Genomic DNA, 17,502 nt, shown 5'->3' on the forward strand with positions numbered 1-17,502 from the left:
GCAAAGTAATGCACATGGCAAAATACAATCCGAACTGGTGGGGCCCCCACTACAGAAGGGATGTGGACAAATTGGAGAGAGTCCAGCGGAGGGCAATGAAAATTATTAGGGGGCTGGGGCACATGACTTACGAGATGAGGCTGAGGGAACTGGGGCTATTTAGTCTGCAGAAGAGAAGAGTGAGGGGGGATTTGATAGCAGCCTTCAGCTCCCTGAAGGGGGGTTCCAAAGAGGACGGAGCTCAGCTGTTCTCAGTGGTGGCAGATGACAGAAGGAGGAGTAATGGTCTCAAGTTGCAGTGGGGGAGGTCTAGGTTGGATACAGGCAGGGAGTCCTCGGACTGACGACACAATTGGTTCCTGAAAATTGCATCTTAAGTCAAAAGATCGTAACTCAGAACCGATTTCCCATAGGAACCAATGTTATAACTGGGTCATTGACCCAAGGCCCAATACACTATTTTCACCAAAATAACCCAGATTTTTCTACTCAATCAATTGTACACGAGTAATATAGCTACAGCAATGTATTTATATTGTAAATAGCAATCATGTTGACATAAAACAATCACACAATAAGCTAAACATACATAAAGAAATATAGTACAGGCAGTCCTGGGACTTACGACACAATTGGTTCCTGGGCATTGCTGATCCTGTCATTTGATTTGTAGTTTAAGAAGCCTACAGAAGGAACAAAGAAGGAGATGGGACACCTTCTTCTGAGCTCATGGGTTGGTCTAATTGGGTGGGGTTTTTGAGGTGATTTGGAAGGACTAAAAGTAAGTGTCAGCTGCCGCACTCCTGCAGAACAGGGGGTGAAAAGCAGCCCTGGAGAGGGCTGGCTGGGAAATGGAGTGAGAACAGCTGGGGGAAGCTGAGGGAGTAGCTGACCACAGGTGTGGCCAGCAAATTAGGGCCCAGCTGGCCCTGATAAGAGGGCTGGGGGCCAGGAGCTGAAGGAGTCTCACTCTAGCCCTGGAGTGGGAAGGCCTGGCTGCCTGGGAGTAAGGTACTGAAGCGGAGCAGTGCTGGGGAAGGGCAAAGGGAGCTGGGGAGCTCCAGCCTGGTAAACCCCCAGGCTGCAGGCCTTGGTGAAGGCCTACGAAAGGTACAGGGGCTGCAGTGGGGCAGCCTGGGAATAGGGTGGGGGTACTGCTAGGGCAGAACGCTGAGGAAAAGGGCACCGGGGTCCTGGAGGGACACGGGGCCAGCGCAGGCAAGACACCGGCCTGCAGAGGGCTCTCGCTATGCTGGAAAAGAGCGAATTCCCGGATGAGCAGTAGGAGGTGCCGCACTGGTGAGTCTTCGACCTTACTACAGTGTCCAAGGAAGTCTGGACAGATGTTCTCCTCTTTTCCTGTATATGTTGAATATGTTCCTATTCACAGATGCACTGCATTCAATATTGGGATCGTGTTCCTCAAACAAGGACATGGCAGCTTCCAAACGTTGAAATGCCTCAGCCAATACTTTTGTTGTCAAGATGTTAAGAGGAGTCGTCTCTCCAACAGTGCGTGCATCTTCTTCTTCCTCTGCCACTTTTTGCTGTTCCAAAGCAATGAGGTCCTCATTAGTTAATTCTTCAAAATGTGATGACAGCAACTCATCGACATCCTCTGGTGCAATGTTTAAGTTGAGTTCTTTGCCCATTTCAACAACAGTGTTTGGTCACCTCCTCCACAGTGTCTGTGAATCCTTGGAAGTCAGACACAAAATCAGGTCACAATTTTCTCCAAAAACCATTCCAATTGGATTGTTTGACTACATTCCCTGCCTCACCAGTGTTCTTAACTGCATGGTAAATTTTGAAGCCCCTCCAGAATTCCTTCAGAGTTGGTCCACCTTCCTCTCATTTGCCCTGATGGCCTGGGTGCCACGGAGTCACCAGGCGATGCTCTGGAACTACTCCATACGAAGCCAGTCAGGACTCTGGGGGAGCCTCCTCTCTGTGAGCAGCCTGTCTCCAGGGAAAGAAGCTTACACAACTTCGACCTTCCTGGGTCTGACCTTGGAGCATTCAGCATCTCCTCTTTACACCGTGCACTTCCTGCAGCGAGTCCACACCATCGGGGCTCCTGGGGAAGCCAGAGGGCCCTGTACCCCAATTCTGTAGTCAGACATGACTCGCAGCCAGCCAGTAAAACAGAGTTTATTAGACGACAGGAACATGGTCTAAAACAGAGCTTGTAGGTACAGAGAACAGGACCCCTCAGTCAGGTGCGTCTTCGGGGCCAGAGAGGCCAGAGCCCCATCTGGGCCTCCCTCCATTTCCCCAGCCAGCTCCAAACTGAAACTCTCCCACCCTTCCTCCGGCCTTTGTCTCTTTCCTGGGCCAGGAGGCCACCTGATCTTTGTTCTCCAAAACCTTCAGTTGGCACCTTGCGGGGGGGGGGCCCAGGCCATCAGTTGCCAGGAGACAGGTTGTCGGCCATTCTCTGTGCAGACACAATCACACTGTTCCTCTAAGGCTCTGCAACAATCAGCCAGCTTATCCCACCACCTAGATACTTAAGAACTGCATGGGAGAAACTGAGGTACTCGCACAGTATTCAGAGAAAACATTAAGAACATTCCCACTTCATCACACTGGGCAAATGTGCTCCTGAGATAGTGGGCCTTGAAGGATGCAATTACCCTCTGGTCCATGAATTGCAACAGTGAGGTGGTGTTGGGGGCAGAAACACCACTTTGGTGTCAGGATGCATGTCATCAAGGATGGCTGGATGACCAGGAGCATTGTCAAGGATTAACAATGAGTTAAATGCAAGATGGTTTTTGCTGCAATAATCCCTGACGCTTGGCACAAAATGATGATTAAACCAATTCTCAAAAATGTTCCGATTGACCCACACCTTAGGATCGGATTTCCATATCACTGGGAGAAATGCTTTGGAATATCCTTTGAAAGCCCTGGCGTTTTCTGAATGGTACCCAAGCAAAGGTTTAAGTTTGAAGTCAACTGCAGCATTTGCACTGAGCAAAAGAGTGAGCCTATCTTTAGCAGCTTTGTACCCTGGCATGGATTTCTCCTCTTTGGCCATGTCGGTTCTCGGTGGCATTTTTTTTTCCAAAGGAGCCTAGTTTCATTAACATTCAAAACTTGCTGAGCACAATTCCCCCCCCCCCCAGCCCCCTTCAGTGCTCTCAGCCAATGTCTCAGGAAAAATACAAGCTACCTCCCCATCAGCTGCTTCATCTGAGCCCTTGATGCTGTGCAAATTGGCCCTGGCTTTAAACCACATAAACCAGCCCCTACTGGCATTAAAAGGCTCAGCGTTGGAACTCTCCCCCGTTGTATCTTTAGATCATCGTAAAGACTCCCGGCCTTCTTCTGAATTCTGCCTGAACTCACCGGAGCCCGGCATTCATTTTGATTTTCCAGCCAAAAAGTTAAGAGTTTCTCAACCTGGGCGATAAGTCCAACGCGCGGCTTAGTTATCACAGTTGATTGCATAGGAGCTGAGCCCTTAACATGTTCCTGAATTCGTACCTTGTCTTTCAGGATGGTCATGATAGTTGTTCGGGGGATATCCAAAGCTTTACCAATTTCAGTTGGCATCTCACCTTTCTTGGACCTGTTAACTATTTCCATTTTTGTTTCCATAGTACTTGTTCTATGTTTCGTAGAAAGAGAAACATCACTTGCACCAGATTTTTGCTTTTCTGCCATTATTATAGGCAAAGAAACACTAACTTTTAAGAAAAAGCATGGCAGCACAAAGAATCAACATGTAAAAATGGCGTCGGAACAGCTACGGAGTGTCTTGAGTCAGGGAGAGCGGCGGCACAGAATGCCAGTGCGTGTATGAACTTGTTTGCTGGCGTGGTGTTGCGTCAGCTCAAGCATCGTAAAGTCAAAATTGGTGTCGGAAAGTCAAAAAACAGGATGTCCATGTATAAACGGCATAAGTGCCACTCGTAACTCGAACGTCAAAGTTGGGGACTGCCTGTATTCGGACAAACTATTTCACTAGGAGGGTGGTGAAGCACTGGAATGGGTTCCCTAGGGAGGTGGTGGAAAGTCCATCCTTTGAGGTTTTTAAGGCCCGGCTTGACAAAGCCCTGGCCGGGATGATTTAGTTGGGGTTGGTCCTGCTTTGAGCAGGGGGTTGGACTAGACACCTCCCGAGGTTCCTTCCAGCCCTGATCTTCTATGATTCTATACATACAAAATGACGGTGCCTAAATTAGCTGTTATCCCCAAGAAAGAGATCTTGGACTCACTTTCAGTACTTTGTAAGCACTATCTTTCCAGAGTACTGCGAATGTATAAGAATCCCTCTCATTGTGCCTGCATCACCCTGAACTCATTCGCCAGCTTCAAAAGACTTAAAAATGTTCCCCAGTCATCAATGGGACAGAAACAACTGAATAATGTAGCTGTCCTTAACGTGCAGGCCACGTAGGGGGATATGTGCCCCCCCAAGCTGGTGCTCCACTGTGTCCCTCCAACGTGTTGCCCCTGCCAGGCACAGTACGTGTGGGTGAGAGCCAGCCCTGCCCCTCACAACCATGTCAGCCAAAGGGGGCAGGGAGGGGAAGCAGGTCGCAGAGCAGGTCAGTAGGAGAGCTGGGGTAGAACACAGGGCTCCCTACCCCTGCACCTCACTGCCTCTGCCACATAATGGGCTAGTGCCAGGAGCAGGGTGGAGCTGCTTTGCTGACTCACCCTGACAGCCAGAGCAGGAGGGGCTCATGGGACCCCACACAGGACACAGACTGGCTGGCGCTTCGCACTGCCAGAGCTAGGAGAGGAGACTGAGCAGGGGGAAAGCCCCAGGGATGCTCAGAGAACAGCAAGTGCAGGCCTGACTCACAGCTGCATTTTGTCACCATGCTATAGGCTGGGGATCCAGCCATGCCCAGCCAGCAGGCGGCCCTGGGCAGCAGGCTCTAGCTTAGAGACGCTGTGAGGGCTTGTTTGGAGGACGCTGCTAGGAGCCAGCTCCTCTTCAGCCCATTAGAACAGGGCTCTCGTCCCAGCGCTGCAGATGAGCGGGAGTGGACCTGACGGTCTAGGAATGCCTCCTAACTCTGCAGCCGGATGGGCAGCCGAGTGACCTACATCCTTTGGGGTTCATGCCCCGGGAGTTACACAGTGAACCAGAAGGCAGCGAGTCAAACAGGCTCAGTCACGGGGGCTTCAAACCCAGCCCACTGGAAATGTCTGCCGGGTCCAAGGGTTGGTCCCTCTAGCCAGAGAGCAGCTGGGCTGCAGCATCACCTTCGCTGCTGGCCCTGTGCTGCCTTGCAGCGCCCGCCCCCAGGCATGCCCCTGGTCCCGCTGCCCGCCAGACTCACCTTGCCTGCACAGCAGCAAGAGGCAGGACCCTGTGCTGCCCCAAAGCCTGGCACCTGGCCATCAGCCTTGCCCTCCAGGCAGGTGAAAGCCAAGGGACAGGCGCCGGAGACCCCAAGGCTGGAACAGCTGGAGCAGGAGCAGACCCTGTCTCTGTGCTAACACGGATCCCATCAGCCAGCTCCCACCAGCATGTGCCCTGCCAATAACTGGTGTTGGGGGAGGGGGTGCTGCTGTCCAGCCAGGCTCTGGCCCGAACCCTCCGGGAGCCGGGAGGCCATAAGCCCAGACACGAGAGCAGGAAATGCACAAAGACCCCCCCTCCCCCTCCGGGCACAACAAACTGCCAAGCCCAGGTGCTAGGGGAGCATGGCACCAGGCATCAAGCCAACACCCCTGCCCCAATGCTCCTCCTGGGAATGGAAAATATTTGGGAAAACGCAGGATCCCAACCTCGCACCAGGAACCCCCCACGAGCTCCGGCCGGGGCGGCTGAGCAGCAGTCAGGGTGCTGCTGGAAGATCACGATCCTAGCCCAGCACTCTGAGCGCATCAGGATCCCTCCTCGCTAACGCCTCAGACACCACTGCCACGGCCCGGCACAGCCTGTCCCCACTCAGCCTAGTCCCTCGCCTACCATCGAAGGGGCCAGCTCCACTGCCCACCCGTGACATTGCTAACAGGCTTTTGGTGCTCTCCCCGGCGCCCTCATGAATGGGGGGCTCCTAGGCCCTCCCTGCCCCCCGTTCACTTGCCTCCTCCTTTGCCACGAGCCCTCCAGAGACCCAGCAGCCGGGCTGGCGGTGTGCAGAGACACTGCCCAGCTGCCTGTCTGTCTCTTGGGCCTCACTTGTGCAGTGCCCACAGCGGGTCCCGGGCACTGCAGTAACACCAATGAGGAGTCCGCCCCAGGGGGCAGCTGCTGCTCTCCCAGGTCTTGTGGTCGGCCCCTGCCCCTTGGGGCTCTGAGCCCTGGGCTCCCGCTGGCTCCGTGGCCTAGGAGAAGGGAGGGAGCCTTTCGTCCCCCAGGATCGCTGCCAATTCAGCCTCAGCAGGGCGCAGTCGTGACCGGCTTGTCTGCTCTCCTGCATGGCCCAGGCCAGAGAGCTTCTGCAGCAGCTCTGGGTCCAGCCCAGCCTGCTGGCGAGCCAGAGCTGAGCGGGAGGCAGAGCCAGCCAGGACGGATGTAAATACCACAAGTGCTGGAATTACCCTCACGGTGAGACTTCTGCGCCTTCTTTCCAGTCTGGAGTTCTCTAGCTCAGTGCTTCTCAACCCGGGGGGGGACACGCTCCCTGGGGATACCCAGCGCTCACCAGCGGGTACATGAACTCCTTTAGATATTGCCATGGTCTTACAACAGGCTACATAAAAAGCACTAGCAAAGTCAGCACAAAGTAAAATTTCCTCCAGCCAATGACTTGTTTCTATTGCTCTATGGACACTAGACACTGACCCATAAGTACAGGAGTTCTGTTCCAACGGGTTATTGTTCCGTGGTGACAGTGAGACGTCGGTAATTTGTCAGTAACAGTGTGGCTGGGACACTCCTGGATTTTTATGTCTGATTTTATTAGCAAGTGGTTTGTAAGTGAGGTGAATCTTGGGGTACACAAGACAAACCAGCCTGGGGAGAGGGGCACAGTCGTCTGGAAAGATTGCGAGCCACTGGCTCTTGTTCTGCCTCTGGCTGCTAGGCTGCAGAGCCCTCTCCCCACGTAGGTACAAAGTCACCCACTAGCCATCTCCTGGGTAAGCTACCCAGCCTGTGCTTGTCCAGTTCATGCCCGTTGCCTCCACACAGACCAGGCCGCTGTGGGCAGAGGGGCACACCACACCTTAGCCTAGAGTCCAGAGATGCCCCCCACTTCTGCCAGGAGGCAGAAAACCCACTCCAGCCTGGGCATCCAGCAGACCCAACCCCCTGCCACACACCCACCTGCTCCAACGAACAGGCAACAGGGCACAGAGCATCCTGCTCACCACACTAGCGGGTCTGTCACTGCTCAGGGAGCTGCCAAGATCTGCACTAAAGCAGGGACTGAGTCTTCTTACGCATGAACAACCAAGCCCCCCATGGCCTCCTATGCGCCAGGTGGGGAGGAGGGGTCATCTGAGAGGTTACAGGCCCTGCCTGTCTGTGCGAGGTCAGGCCACTGAGCTGACTTTGGCAGCAGGGGAGCGCCCGGGGGCAGGAATCTGAGCAGCTGTGCTGACTGGGTAAGAAGGGGCAGTCTGGTTCCAAGTCCACTTTCTGGCCCCATCGGCCGTCGCAGAGCGACAGAGAGATCCCCGATGCCCCAGACGGCTTTGGTCAATGGCCTGGTGTCAGCGTCTTTCCCCAAGCCCTGCTCCTGCTCCACGGCACAAAGGGGTTAATCCAGGGTGGCCAGGGAACCCTGCGCCCGGTGACAGTAATGCCCAAGCTTGTCCCAGCCACACAGCCTCACTCTGCTCCCTGCTGGAGCCCCCTGGTGCTCAGAGTCAGCTGCCAGGGTGGGTGCCTGCCCCCCAGCGTCAGGCTGCCCCTCCACTAGCCCACTCAGGGCTCCTGGAGCCTGGCCCTTATTGTTCTCCAGTTCCTCATTCTCACTCAGGGTCCCTGCCCCCAGACTTGGCAGGGACTGGGGACCCAGGGCTGCAGCTCTGGGCAAGAGCCTGTTTCTCTGCAGGGGCTGCCCGTTTGGACCCTGCTCAGGGCAGACCAAGGAGCAGCAGGAGGGCTGGTGAAAGGGGCCAGGGCTGCTCTGCCAGGTGGGCACATATGCAGAGCCAAGTTGAGGGCACAGCACTGCGTAAAGGGGAGCAGAGAGCTCCAGGGACCAGCCTGGCAGATCTCCGGGTGGGACAGTGCCCAGCCTAGCCAGGCTGTCTTGGGCCTAGCTCAGAACAGTCTTGTGCACATAGTCTGGGCCACCCAGCCTGCCTCGGGGCCGAGACCGAGCCAGCCCGGCGCACATCCCTGGGGAGCTGCAGGACAGGAGTGACCCCTGTAGATAGCTGCAGCCCCAGCACAGCAGCTGAGCTCTGAGGAAGGGCAGGGGAGAGCCAGGAAATGCCTGGCCTGTCCCAGACGGAAGCCAGAGACCCCCTTAGACGCCAGAGACCCCTTTAGACGAGAGCTCAGCCCTGGAGGGCGCCTCAACCTGAGCGTGTGCTGCCCTCTCCTGGCTGCAGCCCGACAGCTCAGACCTGGCCTGGGGTGCCTGAGGGAGGAACAGTGGGGTGCTGGGGCTGGCAGGGAGGGGATACCTGTGACTGGCCAAAGCTGCTGCCCACCTCAGCGCCCCGCCCCGCCACTCAAGCAGGGGTGGGGGGAATGCGAATCCGCCAGGGCACCGAGGCTCGTACCAGAGCCAAACACCCACCAGAAGGTGACTCCCTGCCCTGCTCACTGACAAGCCGGCAGCCCCAGCACATGCAGCTGGGGGCTCCTCTCCGCATGGGGCTGCAGCCCCTGCAACCTCCCCACCCCAGAGCATGGCCAGGCCCCACTGGGCATGGCACACCCAGCACTCCAACACGGGCTGGCCTCCAACCCACAACCCAGCGCAGCCTCCGGCACGGCACTTCAGCACCCCAGCCCCACGTCTGCACCCACAGCAACACCCACACACACAGAGACACACGCACACATCCCCACACCAGTAACACACAAACGCACATGTAGGTAAATCTCTGCATTAAGCATCTTTGCATAACTTTCATATGACTTTGTATTATGCCTCTTCATATAACCTTGTATTAAGTCTTTTCATATAACCTCTATTTTCATACAACTTTGTATCAAGCCCTTTGATATAGGAACTTGGTATCAAACCCTTATATAGAAACTTTGTATTGAGCCTTGGTATAATGTTATAGCCCCTAAGGATAGTTAAATTAGAAGAAACATGTCTTTTCGCTAGGAGTAGAATAAGATCTCCCCCCTTTTAATCAATTGCCCTGTTGAATGAACGAGATGTGAATGAGCAAGGCGTGGAAGGCCAGCACCTCCAGACAGCTGCAACAGTTGGAGAGGGGATGGAAGCCAGACCCAAAACCAATAAAACTTGTCAAGTGGGCTCACTAAAGATCAGACATATTGACGGCCTTGGGAGTTAGAAGCGAGCACCCTCTTTGGAAAACATCCTCTTTGAAAATAAACGTGGCAGCATTAAGACAACACCCAGAAGGAGGCGCCACAGGTCACCAACTGGCACGGACACAGATTTTGAATCTGGTATAGACTTGCATGAGAGGGAAGCTGCTATAAATGTGAGATGTCTTGCAGGGGACCTCGGGTCTTGTCTTCTCAACATTGAAGCATCGATCCAGATCGGCAGAAGCCCAGCTCCACCCCTCCCGCATCTAACTCACCTGGTAAGTGAAGTTAAGGGGAGCAACTAGTTGGTAACAATAACAAGCAGAGTGTGCTTGTGTGTGAGTGCAGGAGTGTAATCTATATCCCATGCATATGATACAGTGTTGATTGATACATGTATTACCAATAAATGCGGCACTTTGCCTTATTCCCCCTGAAAAGATCCTGTGCAGTACTTTAACACACACATCCCCACCACAGCAGCACACACACACACACAGAGACATAGAGACGCACATGCACACGTCTCCACCCACAGCAACAGCCACACACACATGCACAGAGACATGTGCACACACACATCCCCACCCAAAGCCACACGCATATACGGACACATGTACACACAGAGACACATGCACACCACACCACCCATAGCAAGACACACACACACACAAATATCCCCACCCACAACAACACACACACAGCCACAAGCTCCACCCACTTCCCCACAGAGCAGCTGCATGGGAGGGGGACACCCCTGCCCTGAAGCCAGGCTCCTTCTCAGGGCTCACCCGCCCCATAGCCCCTGACCAGCGCACTCTGCTCTGGGGCAGCAGAAGCCTTTGCCCCCTACCTATGTGGGAGGGAACTGGATGGGCTCCAACGGGTAAGGGTAACGCCAGCCTCCCCCGCTGTCCTGTCTGCCGCCAGCGGCCAGTGCCAGGGGCCCCAGAGGGAATGAACAGAACAGGGAATCATCAAGTTATCCATCCCCTGTCGTCCATTCCCAGCTTCTGGCAAACAGAGGCTAGAGACACCATCCCTGCCCATCCAGTCATGATTTTATAGACCTCTATCATATCCCCCCTTAGTCGTCTCTTTTCCAAACTGAAAAGTCCCAGTCTTATTCATCTCTCTTCATATGGAAGCTGTTCCAGACCCCTCATCATTTTTGTTGCCCTTTTCTGAACCTTTTCTAAGTCCAATATCTCTTTTTTGAGATGGGGTGACCACATCTGCATGCAGTATTCAAGATGTGGGCGTACCATGGATTTATATAGAGGCAACATGATATTTTCTGTCTTCCTATCTCTCCCTTTCTTAATGATTCCCAACATTCTGTTTGTTTTTTTGGCTGCCGCTGCACATCAAGTGGATGTTTTCAGAGAACTATCCATGATGACTCCAAGATCTTTCTTGAGTGGTAACAGCTAATTTAGACCCCATCATTGTATATGTACAGCTGGGATTATGTTTCCCATTGTGCATTACTTTGCATTCATCAACATTGAATTTCACCTGCCATTTTGTAGCCCAGTGACCCAGTTTTGTGAGATCCTTTTGTAACTCTTCACAGTCTGCCTGGGACTTAACTATCTTGAGTAGTTTTGTAGCATTGCAAATTTTGCCACCTCACTGTTTACCCCTTTTTCCAGATCATTTATGAATATGTAGAATAGGACCGGGCCCAGTACAGACCCCTGGGGGACACCATTTACCTCTCTCCAGTCTGAAAACTGATCGTTTATTCCTACCCTTTGTTTCTTGTCTTTTAACCAGTTACCAATCCATGAGAGGACCTTCCCTCTTATCCCACGACAGCTTACTTTGCTTAAGAGCCTTTGGTGAGGGACTTTGTCAAAGGCTTTCTGAAAATCTAAGGTTTCATAGTAGCAGCCGTGTTAGTCTGTATTCGCAAAAAGAAAAGGAGTACTTGTGGCACCTTAGAGACTAACAAATTTATTAGAGCATAAGCTTTCGTGAGCTACAGCTCACTTCATCGGATGCATTTGAAGTGAGCTGTAGCTCACGAAAGTTATGCTCTAATAAATTTGTTAGTCTCTAAGGTGCCACAAGTACTCCTTTTCTTTTTGAAAATCTAAGAACGCTATATCCACAGGATCCCCCTTGTCAACATGCTCCCGCAAAGAATTCTAGCAGATTGGTGAGGAATTATTTCCCTTTACAAAAACCATGTTGACTCTTCCCCAACATCATGTTCATCTATATGGCTGACAATTCTGTTCTTTACTATAGTTTCAACCAGTTTGCCCAGTAGTGAAGTCAGGCTTACCGGCCTGTAATTGCCTCTGGAGCCCTTAAACTGAACAGTCCTGGTCTTTTTAATCTCTCCTTATAAGGAAGCTGTTCCATCGCCCTAATCATTTTTGTTGCCTCCCTCTTTATTTTTCCAATTCTAATGTATTGTTTTTGAGATGAGGCAACTAGAACTGCCTGCAGTATTCAAGGTGGATTTCTAGAGTGACATTATGTTATTCATTGTCTTATTATCTATCCCTTTCCAACGGTTCCTAACATTGTTCTCTTTTTTGACTGCCGCTGCATATTGAGTGGATATTTTCAGAGAATTATCCAGGAGGACTCCAAGTAAGCCTGTAATTGCCAGGATCGCCTCTGATAATAGCTCATCTTAATTAATTAGCCCCTTAAAGTTTGTTTGGCAACTTCCACCTTCTCTGTATGTGTGTGTATATATATATATATATATATCTCTCTTCTTACTCTATGTTCCATTCTATGCATCCGATGAAGCGGGGTGTAGCTCACGAAAGCTTATACTCCAATAAATTTGTTAGTTTCTAAGGTGCCACAAGTACTCCTTTTCTTTTTGCGGATACAGACCAACACGGCTGCTACTCTGAAACCTTTTTAAAAATTGGCATCACGTTAACTCCCAGTCGTCTGGTCCAGAGGCTGATTAAGCTATAGGTTACATACCTCAGCTTGCAGTTCTGCAATTTCATATTTGAGTTCCTTCAGAACCCTGGGGTGATACCTTCTGGTCCTGGGGACATACTGCTGTGTAATTTATCGATTTGTTCCCAGACCTCCTCTACTAACACCACAGTCTGGGACAATTCCTCAGATTTGTCACGTAAACAGACTGGCTCAGGTGTGGGGACCCTTAGGGAGGGTGGGGGGCCCAGCACCTGCAGGAGGCATGTGAGCATACTGAAAGGGCCCCCCACCCTCCCCAACCCAGCCCAGCTGTCACTGCTAAAGCTGCAGCCAGGGCTGGGCTGGGCGAGTGGCAAACGCGCACAGGACAGACACGTGTGTGTGAGCCATGCATGCCGCTCCTGGGGCTGGCTCACGTGTCAGACTTGGAACTAGCACCTTCCCCAGCAACCCCAAGCAGAGGGGAGGCATGTGGGGGAGGCCCTGGCTCACTTGCTGGCGAGGGGATGTCCCAAATGGTTGCTCCTAGCCATCCACCAGCTTTGATCTAGGCCCCGAAGCAGCAACTCTGCATGTTCAGCCAGGTCCCGGTAATACCAGGGCATCAAGGGTAAGAGAGCTGGGCCAGCCCAGCCTAGGTAGGCCTCTTGCCTGCCCATGCCCCTGGCTACGGCCAGCTGCCCAGCAGCGACACTCAGCCTGTCCCCCTGCCCACCTCTCAAGCCCAAGGTGCAGCATTCTCTGTCCCCAGACCCGAGCGCAGGCAGCAGCTAGAAGAGTCCCAGCTCCAGAGCATGAGACCCAGCTCACTCCACGCACCTTTGCCTCACTCCACCCTGCAGTTCCCGGGCCTGGGGCCTGCCCCGTGCTTAGCCTCACAGCAACTCTCCTCCGAGAAAGCCCCGGGCAGAGCCACTCGAAGGAATAGCCAAAGGCTCTTACCAGCTGTGAGGATCTGCACCTTCCAGGGATGCTGGGCCATGAGCCGCTGGTACAACCTCCACAGCGCTGCCATCCTGCCTGCAGCCAGCTGGACAAGAGAAGATAGAAGTAAGTCACACTGCCCTGTTCCCCCTCCTCACCCAGCAGTCCCCTCTGCAGCCTTCCCAATGGCCAGCACGGCAAGTGAGAGACAGCATCTGTTTAACGCTGGCACAGACTCCCGGGGCAGGAAGTGGAGGAGAATCAGCCCCTGGCCAGTGTGAGAGAGCCTAGGGCAGGGCCCACATGTACATCAGGTCAGGCTTCAGTCCTGTCTCCTCCTGTAGGCCAGTGCTCACAGCACCACACTGGGCACGGGCGGGTACCTGCCCCAGGACACACTCATCTCCAGCCCCACCTGCTCCCCCAGCCCAGTGCCAAGCAGGCCCAATCCCAGGGTGGAGAGCGGAGATATCCATGCCAAGGTGCCAGGTCACACACTTGGGGACTAACAACCAGAATCCCTGCTCTGAGCTGGGGACGTCTCCCTTGGAAGCAAGGGAGGAGGAGAGACCTGGGTGTAGGGATCGATCACAGGGTGACTATGAGCTGCCAGCGTGATGCAGCTGTGAAAAAGGCTAAGGCAGTCCTAGGGTGCATCAGGCGAGGGATTTCCCGGAGAGACGGGGCAGCGTTAGTATCGTTATACCAGGCACTGGTGAGCCCTCAGCTGGAGCACTGTGGGCAGGGCTGCTCTGCCACGGGAAAGGACGATGAATTCAGACTGGAAGAGGTGCAGAGAAGGGCGACGAGGCTGATCGGAGGAATGGAGAACCTGCCTTACGGGAGGAGACTCAACGAGCTCGGCTTGTTTAGCCCGACCAGACGCAGGCCGAGGGGAGTTGGGATTGCTCTCTCCAAATCCATCCCAGGGAGAAACACCGGGCTGGGAGAGGGGTTATTGAAGCAAAGCACCCATGTGGGCACAGGAACGCATGGCTAGAGACTAGCCATCAGCAGGTTCAGACTTGCAATTAGATGGAGGTTTCTCACCACCAGAGGAGTGAAGTTCTGGAGCAGCCGCCCAAGGGGAGCAGTGGGGGCAAAACCCCAAACTGGCTTCCAGCCTGAGCGTGATCAGTTTATGGAGAGGATGGTGTGATGGGGCTGCCGATGGGGCTGCCTATGATGGCACTGAGCCGATCTGCGACCGCTAGCAGCAAATCTCCCCAGTGGCTGGTGATGGGACACGGGGGTGGGAAGGGCTCTGAGTTGCTGCAGAGAACTGTTTCCCAGGTGTCTGGCTAGTGGGTCTCACCCACATGCCCAGGGTCTAACTGATCCCCAGATTTGGGGATTGGAAGGAATTTTCCCCCAGTCAGATTGGCAGAGACCCGGGGGTGGGGGTGTTCGCCTCCCTCTGCAGCCTGGGGCCCAGGTCACTCGCTGGTTTGAACTTGTGCGAATGGTGGAGTCTCTGTCACGTGAAGTCTTTAAACCATGATTTGAGGACATCAGTGACTCAGCCAGAGGCTCTGGGTCTACCACAGGGGTGGGTAGGTGAGGTTCTGTGGCCTGCCGTATGCAGGAGGTCAGGCTAGATGATCATAATTGGCCCATCTGGCCCTAAAGTCTCTGAGTCCAAGGGCTGCGGCTGCAGGCAACAAATCCACCCAGCGAGGCACTTGCCCAGGCCGGGTGCCCTGCCTGCTGGGGAGCCTCTAGCAGAGATTTAATGAGAGCTGAAATGCCCTTCGCTGGTCTCTCCTCACTCCCCTCCCTGCCTGCATGCCCCAGTGCTGGGGGCTGGGCAGGGGCGGGAGAAGAAGCCAGGGAAGAGGATTTTCTTTTCAAGCTCTTAATGGGAAAGCGTCCAGGTGACTGGACTTAAACTGCATCCCCTGCCTGAAGCTCGTTACACAGGCCCAGTACAGACGCCTCTCACCCCCGGATGAAGGGCTGGCCCTAGGCAGTACGGGGTTGCCAGACTTCGTCTAGTCTCTCCTCTCTGAGAGCGCCAGCGCCTACCAGGAAGAGGTCAGGCCCCTCGTGCCTGGTGCATGCTGAGCCCAGCGCTGGGCCCCCTGGCGCTCTGGAGCAGGTGCTGCCCCATCTCCTGCACAGACTCACCCAGCGCCCCGGCCCGCTGTCACTGGCCGAGGACACATGAGGGAAGCGAGGCCACTGGGAGGAGGCACTTTCTGAGCTGTCCCAGTCTCTGGGCAGCCATGGGACCCCCGAGAGGGGTGCAGACTTGGGGTGTTGGGGCCAGTCCTGCTCCCCAGCGCTGGAGTGCTGTGCTCAGCTCCCAGGACCTCATTCCCAGCTGGACCCCCCAGCTCAAAGGAAGCTCGGAGACCAGCCCCCCCGGAGTGCCACCCCCCAAGCTGTGACAGCCCCCATGTGACCTGACCCTGCCCCCCCAACTGTGACAGCTCTCCCGTGTCCTGACCCCACCCCTATTGCCCCCTGTGATTTGACCCCACCCCCAGCTGGGACAGCCCCGCATGTGACCTGACTCCCCCCTGACCTGACCCCACCCCCCAGCTGTGACAGCCCCCGTGACCTGACCCCACCCCCTAGTGCCCCCGTGACCTGACCCTCCCCCCTGACCTGACCGCACCCCCTACTGCCCCCTGCGACCCCACCCCCCCAGCTGTGACAACCCCCCCGTGTGACCAGAGCCCCCCCACTGCCCCGTGACCCACCCCCCGCTGTGACCGCCCCCCCGTGACCCCGCCCCGCTGACAGCCCCCGGGGCCGGGTCCCCCAGTGAGAAAAACACCCAGGGCCCGGCAGAGAACGCCCGGTGACGTCATTAACACCGCCCATCCCCCTACCTGTGCCACCGCCTCCAGCCCGCCCCTCCGCAGCCTATTGGTGCAGCGGGAAGTGACGTCCCACACACACTTCCGGTTCCTCGGGACCAAGAGCCCGATGACTTCCGGTCACATGCACAAGTGCGCGGGGCTGACACGTCACGTGACACTCAGGGAGCGGCCCCCCCCCACCTGCCGGGGCGCGACCCCCTGACGCTCCCGCCCCGCCGGGCTCCGTGACGGCGGCGGCGGATCTGGCCGCGGGGCGGGACCCCGGGTGGGGGGGGCCGGGCTGGTCCCCGCCCCCCGGCAGCGTCACCCCCACGGGGCGGGGCGGCGCGGGGTCGAGCCGCTCCGCCGCCCGGCTCCCAGCCTGGGGACCCCCCGCCGGCCCCGTTCCAGCCCTGCCCCGAGCGGGGGCCGGGAGCCGCCCTGGCAGACGGCGGGAGGCCGCAGCGAGCTCCGGGGGGCGATTATAGAGGGGGGCAGGAGCGGGCGAGGGGTCAGGGGTGATGCAGGAGCAGGGGGGTTATAGGGCAGGAGCAGGCGAAGGGTCGGGATTGCAGGGCAGGAGCAGGCGAGGGGTCGGGGGTGATGCAGGAGCAGGGGGGTTATAGGGCAGGAACAGGCGAGGGGTCGGGGGGTGATGCAGGAGCAGGGGGGTTATAGGGCAGGAGCGGGCGAGGGGTCGGGATTGCAGGGCAGGAGCAGGCGAGGGGTCGGGGGTGATGCAGGAGCAGGGGGGTTATAGGGCAGGAACAGGCGAGGGGTCGGGGGTGATGCGGGAGCAGGGGGGTTATAGGGCAGGAGCAGGCGAAGGGTCGGGGTGATGCAGGAGCAGGGGGGTATAGGGCAGGAGCGGGAGAGGGGTCGGGGGTGATGCAGGAGCAGGGGGGGTTATAGAACAGGAGCAGGCGAGGGGTCGGGGGTTATAGGGCAGGAGCAGGCGAGGGGTCGGGGGTGATGCAGGAGCAGGGGGGTTATAGGGCAGGAGCGGGCGAGGGGTCGGGGGTGATGCAGGAGCAGGGGGGTTATAGGGCAGGAGCGGGCGAGGGGTCGGGGTGATGCAGGAGCAGGGGGGTTATAGGGCAGGAGCGGGCGAGGGGTCGGGGGTGATGCAGGAGCAGGGGGGTTATAGGGCAGGAGCGGGCGAGGGGTCGGGGTGATGCAGGAGCAGGGGGGTTATAGGGCAGGAGCAGGCGAGGGGTCGGGATTGCAGGGCAGGAGCAGGCGAGGGGTCGGGGGTGATGCAGGAGCAGGGGGGTTATAGGGCAGGAGCAGGCGAAGGGTCGGGGTGATGCAGGAGCAGGGGGGGTATAGGGCAGGAGCGGGAGAGGGGTCGGGGGTGATGCAGGAGCAGGGGGGGTTATAGAACAGGAGCAGGCGAGGGGTCGGGATTGCAGGGCAGGAGCAGGCGAGGGGTCGGGGGTGATGCAGGAGCAGGGGGTTATAGGGCAG

General features: G+C 56.0%; 1 protein-coding gene across 1 annotated transcript in view; it reads right to left on the bottom strand.

The window, feature by feature from the left end:
• MPV17 (mitochondrial inner membrane protein MPV17) overlaps positions 1–16,150 on the bottom strand; it is a 43,239-nt gene extending 27,089 nt beyond the window's left edge. The window contains exons 1-2 of the mRNA XM_038393625.2: positions 16,066–16,150; positions 13,247–13,334 (exon numbers count right to left, since the gene is read on the bottom strand). Coding sequence (XP_038249553.1) covers positions 13,247–13,319 — 73 coding nt within the window. The 5' untranslated portion in view covers positions 13,320–13,334; positions 16,066–16,150. The remainder of the gene's footprint in view (positions 1–13,246; positions 13,335–16,065) is intronic.
• Positions 16,151–17,502: the final 1,352 nt, after the last annotated feature.

This window comes from Dermochelys coriacea, chromosome 3, assembly GCF_009764565.3.
Source record: "Dermochelys coriacea isolate rDerCor1 chromosome 3, rDerCor1.pri.v4, whole genome shotgun sequence".
Classification (NCBI taxonomy): Eukaryota; Metazoa; Chordata; order Testudines; family Dermochelyidae; genus Dermochelys; species Dermochelys coriacea.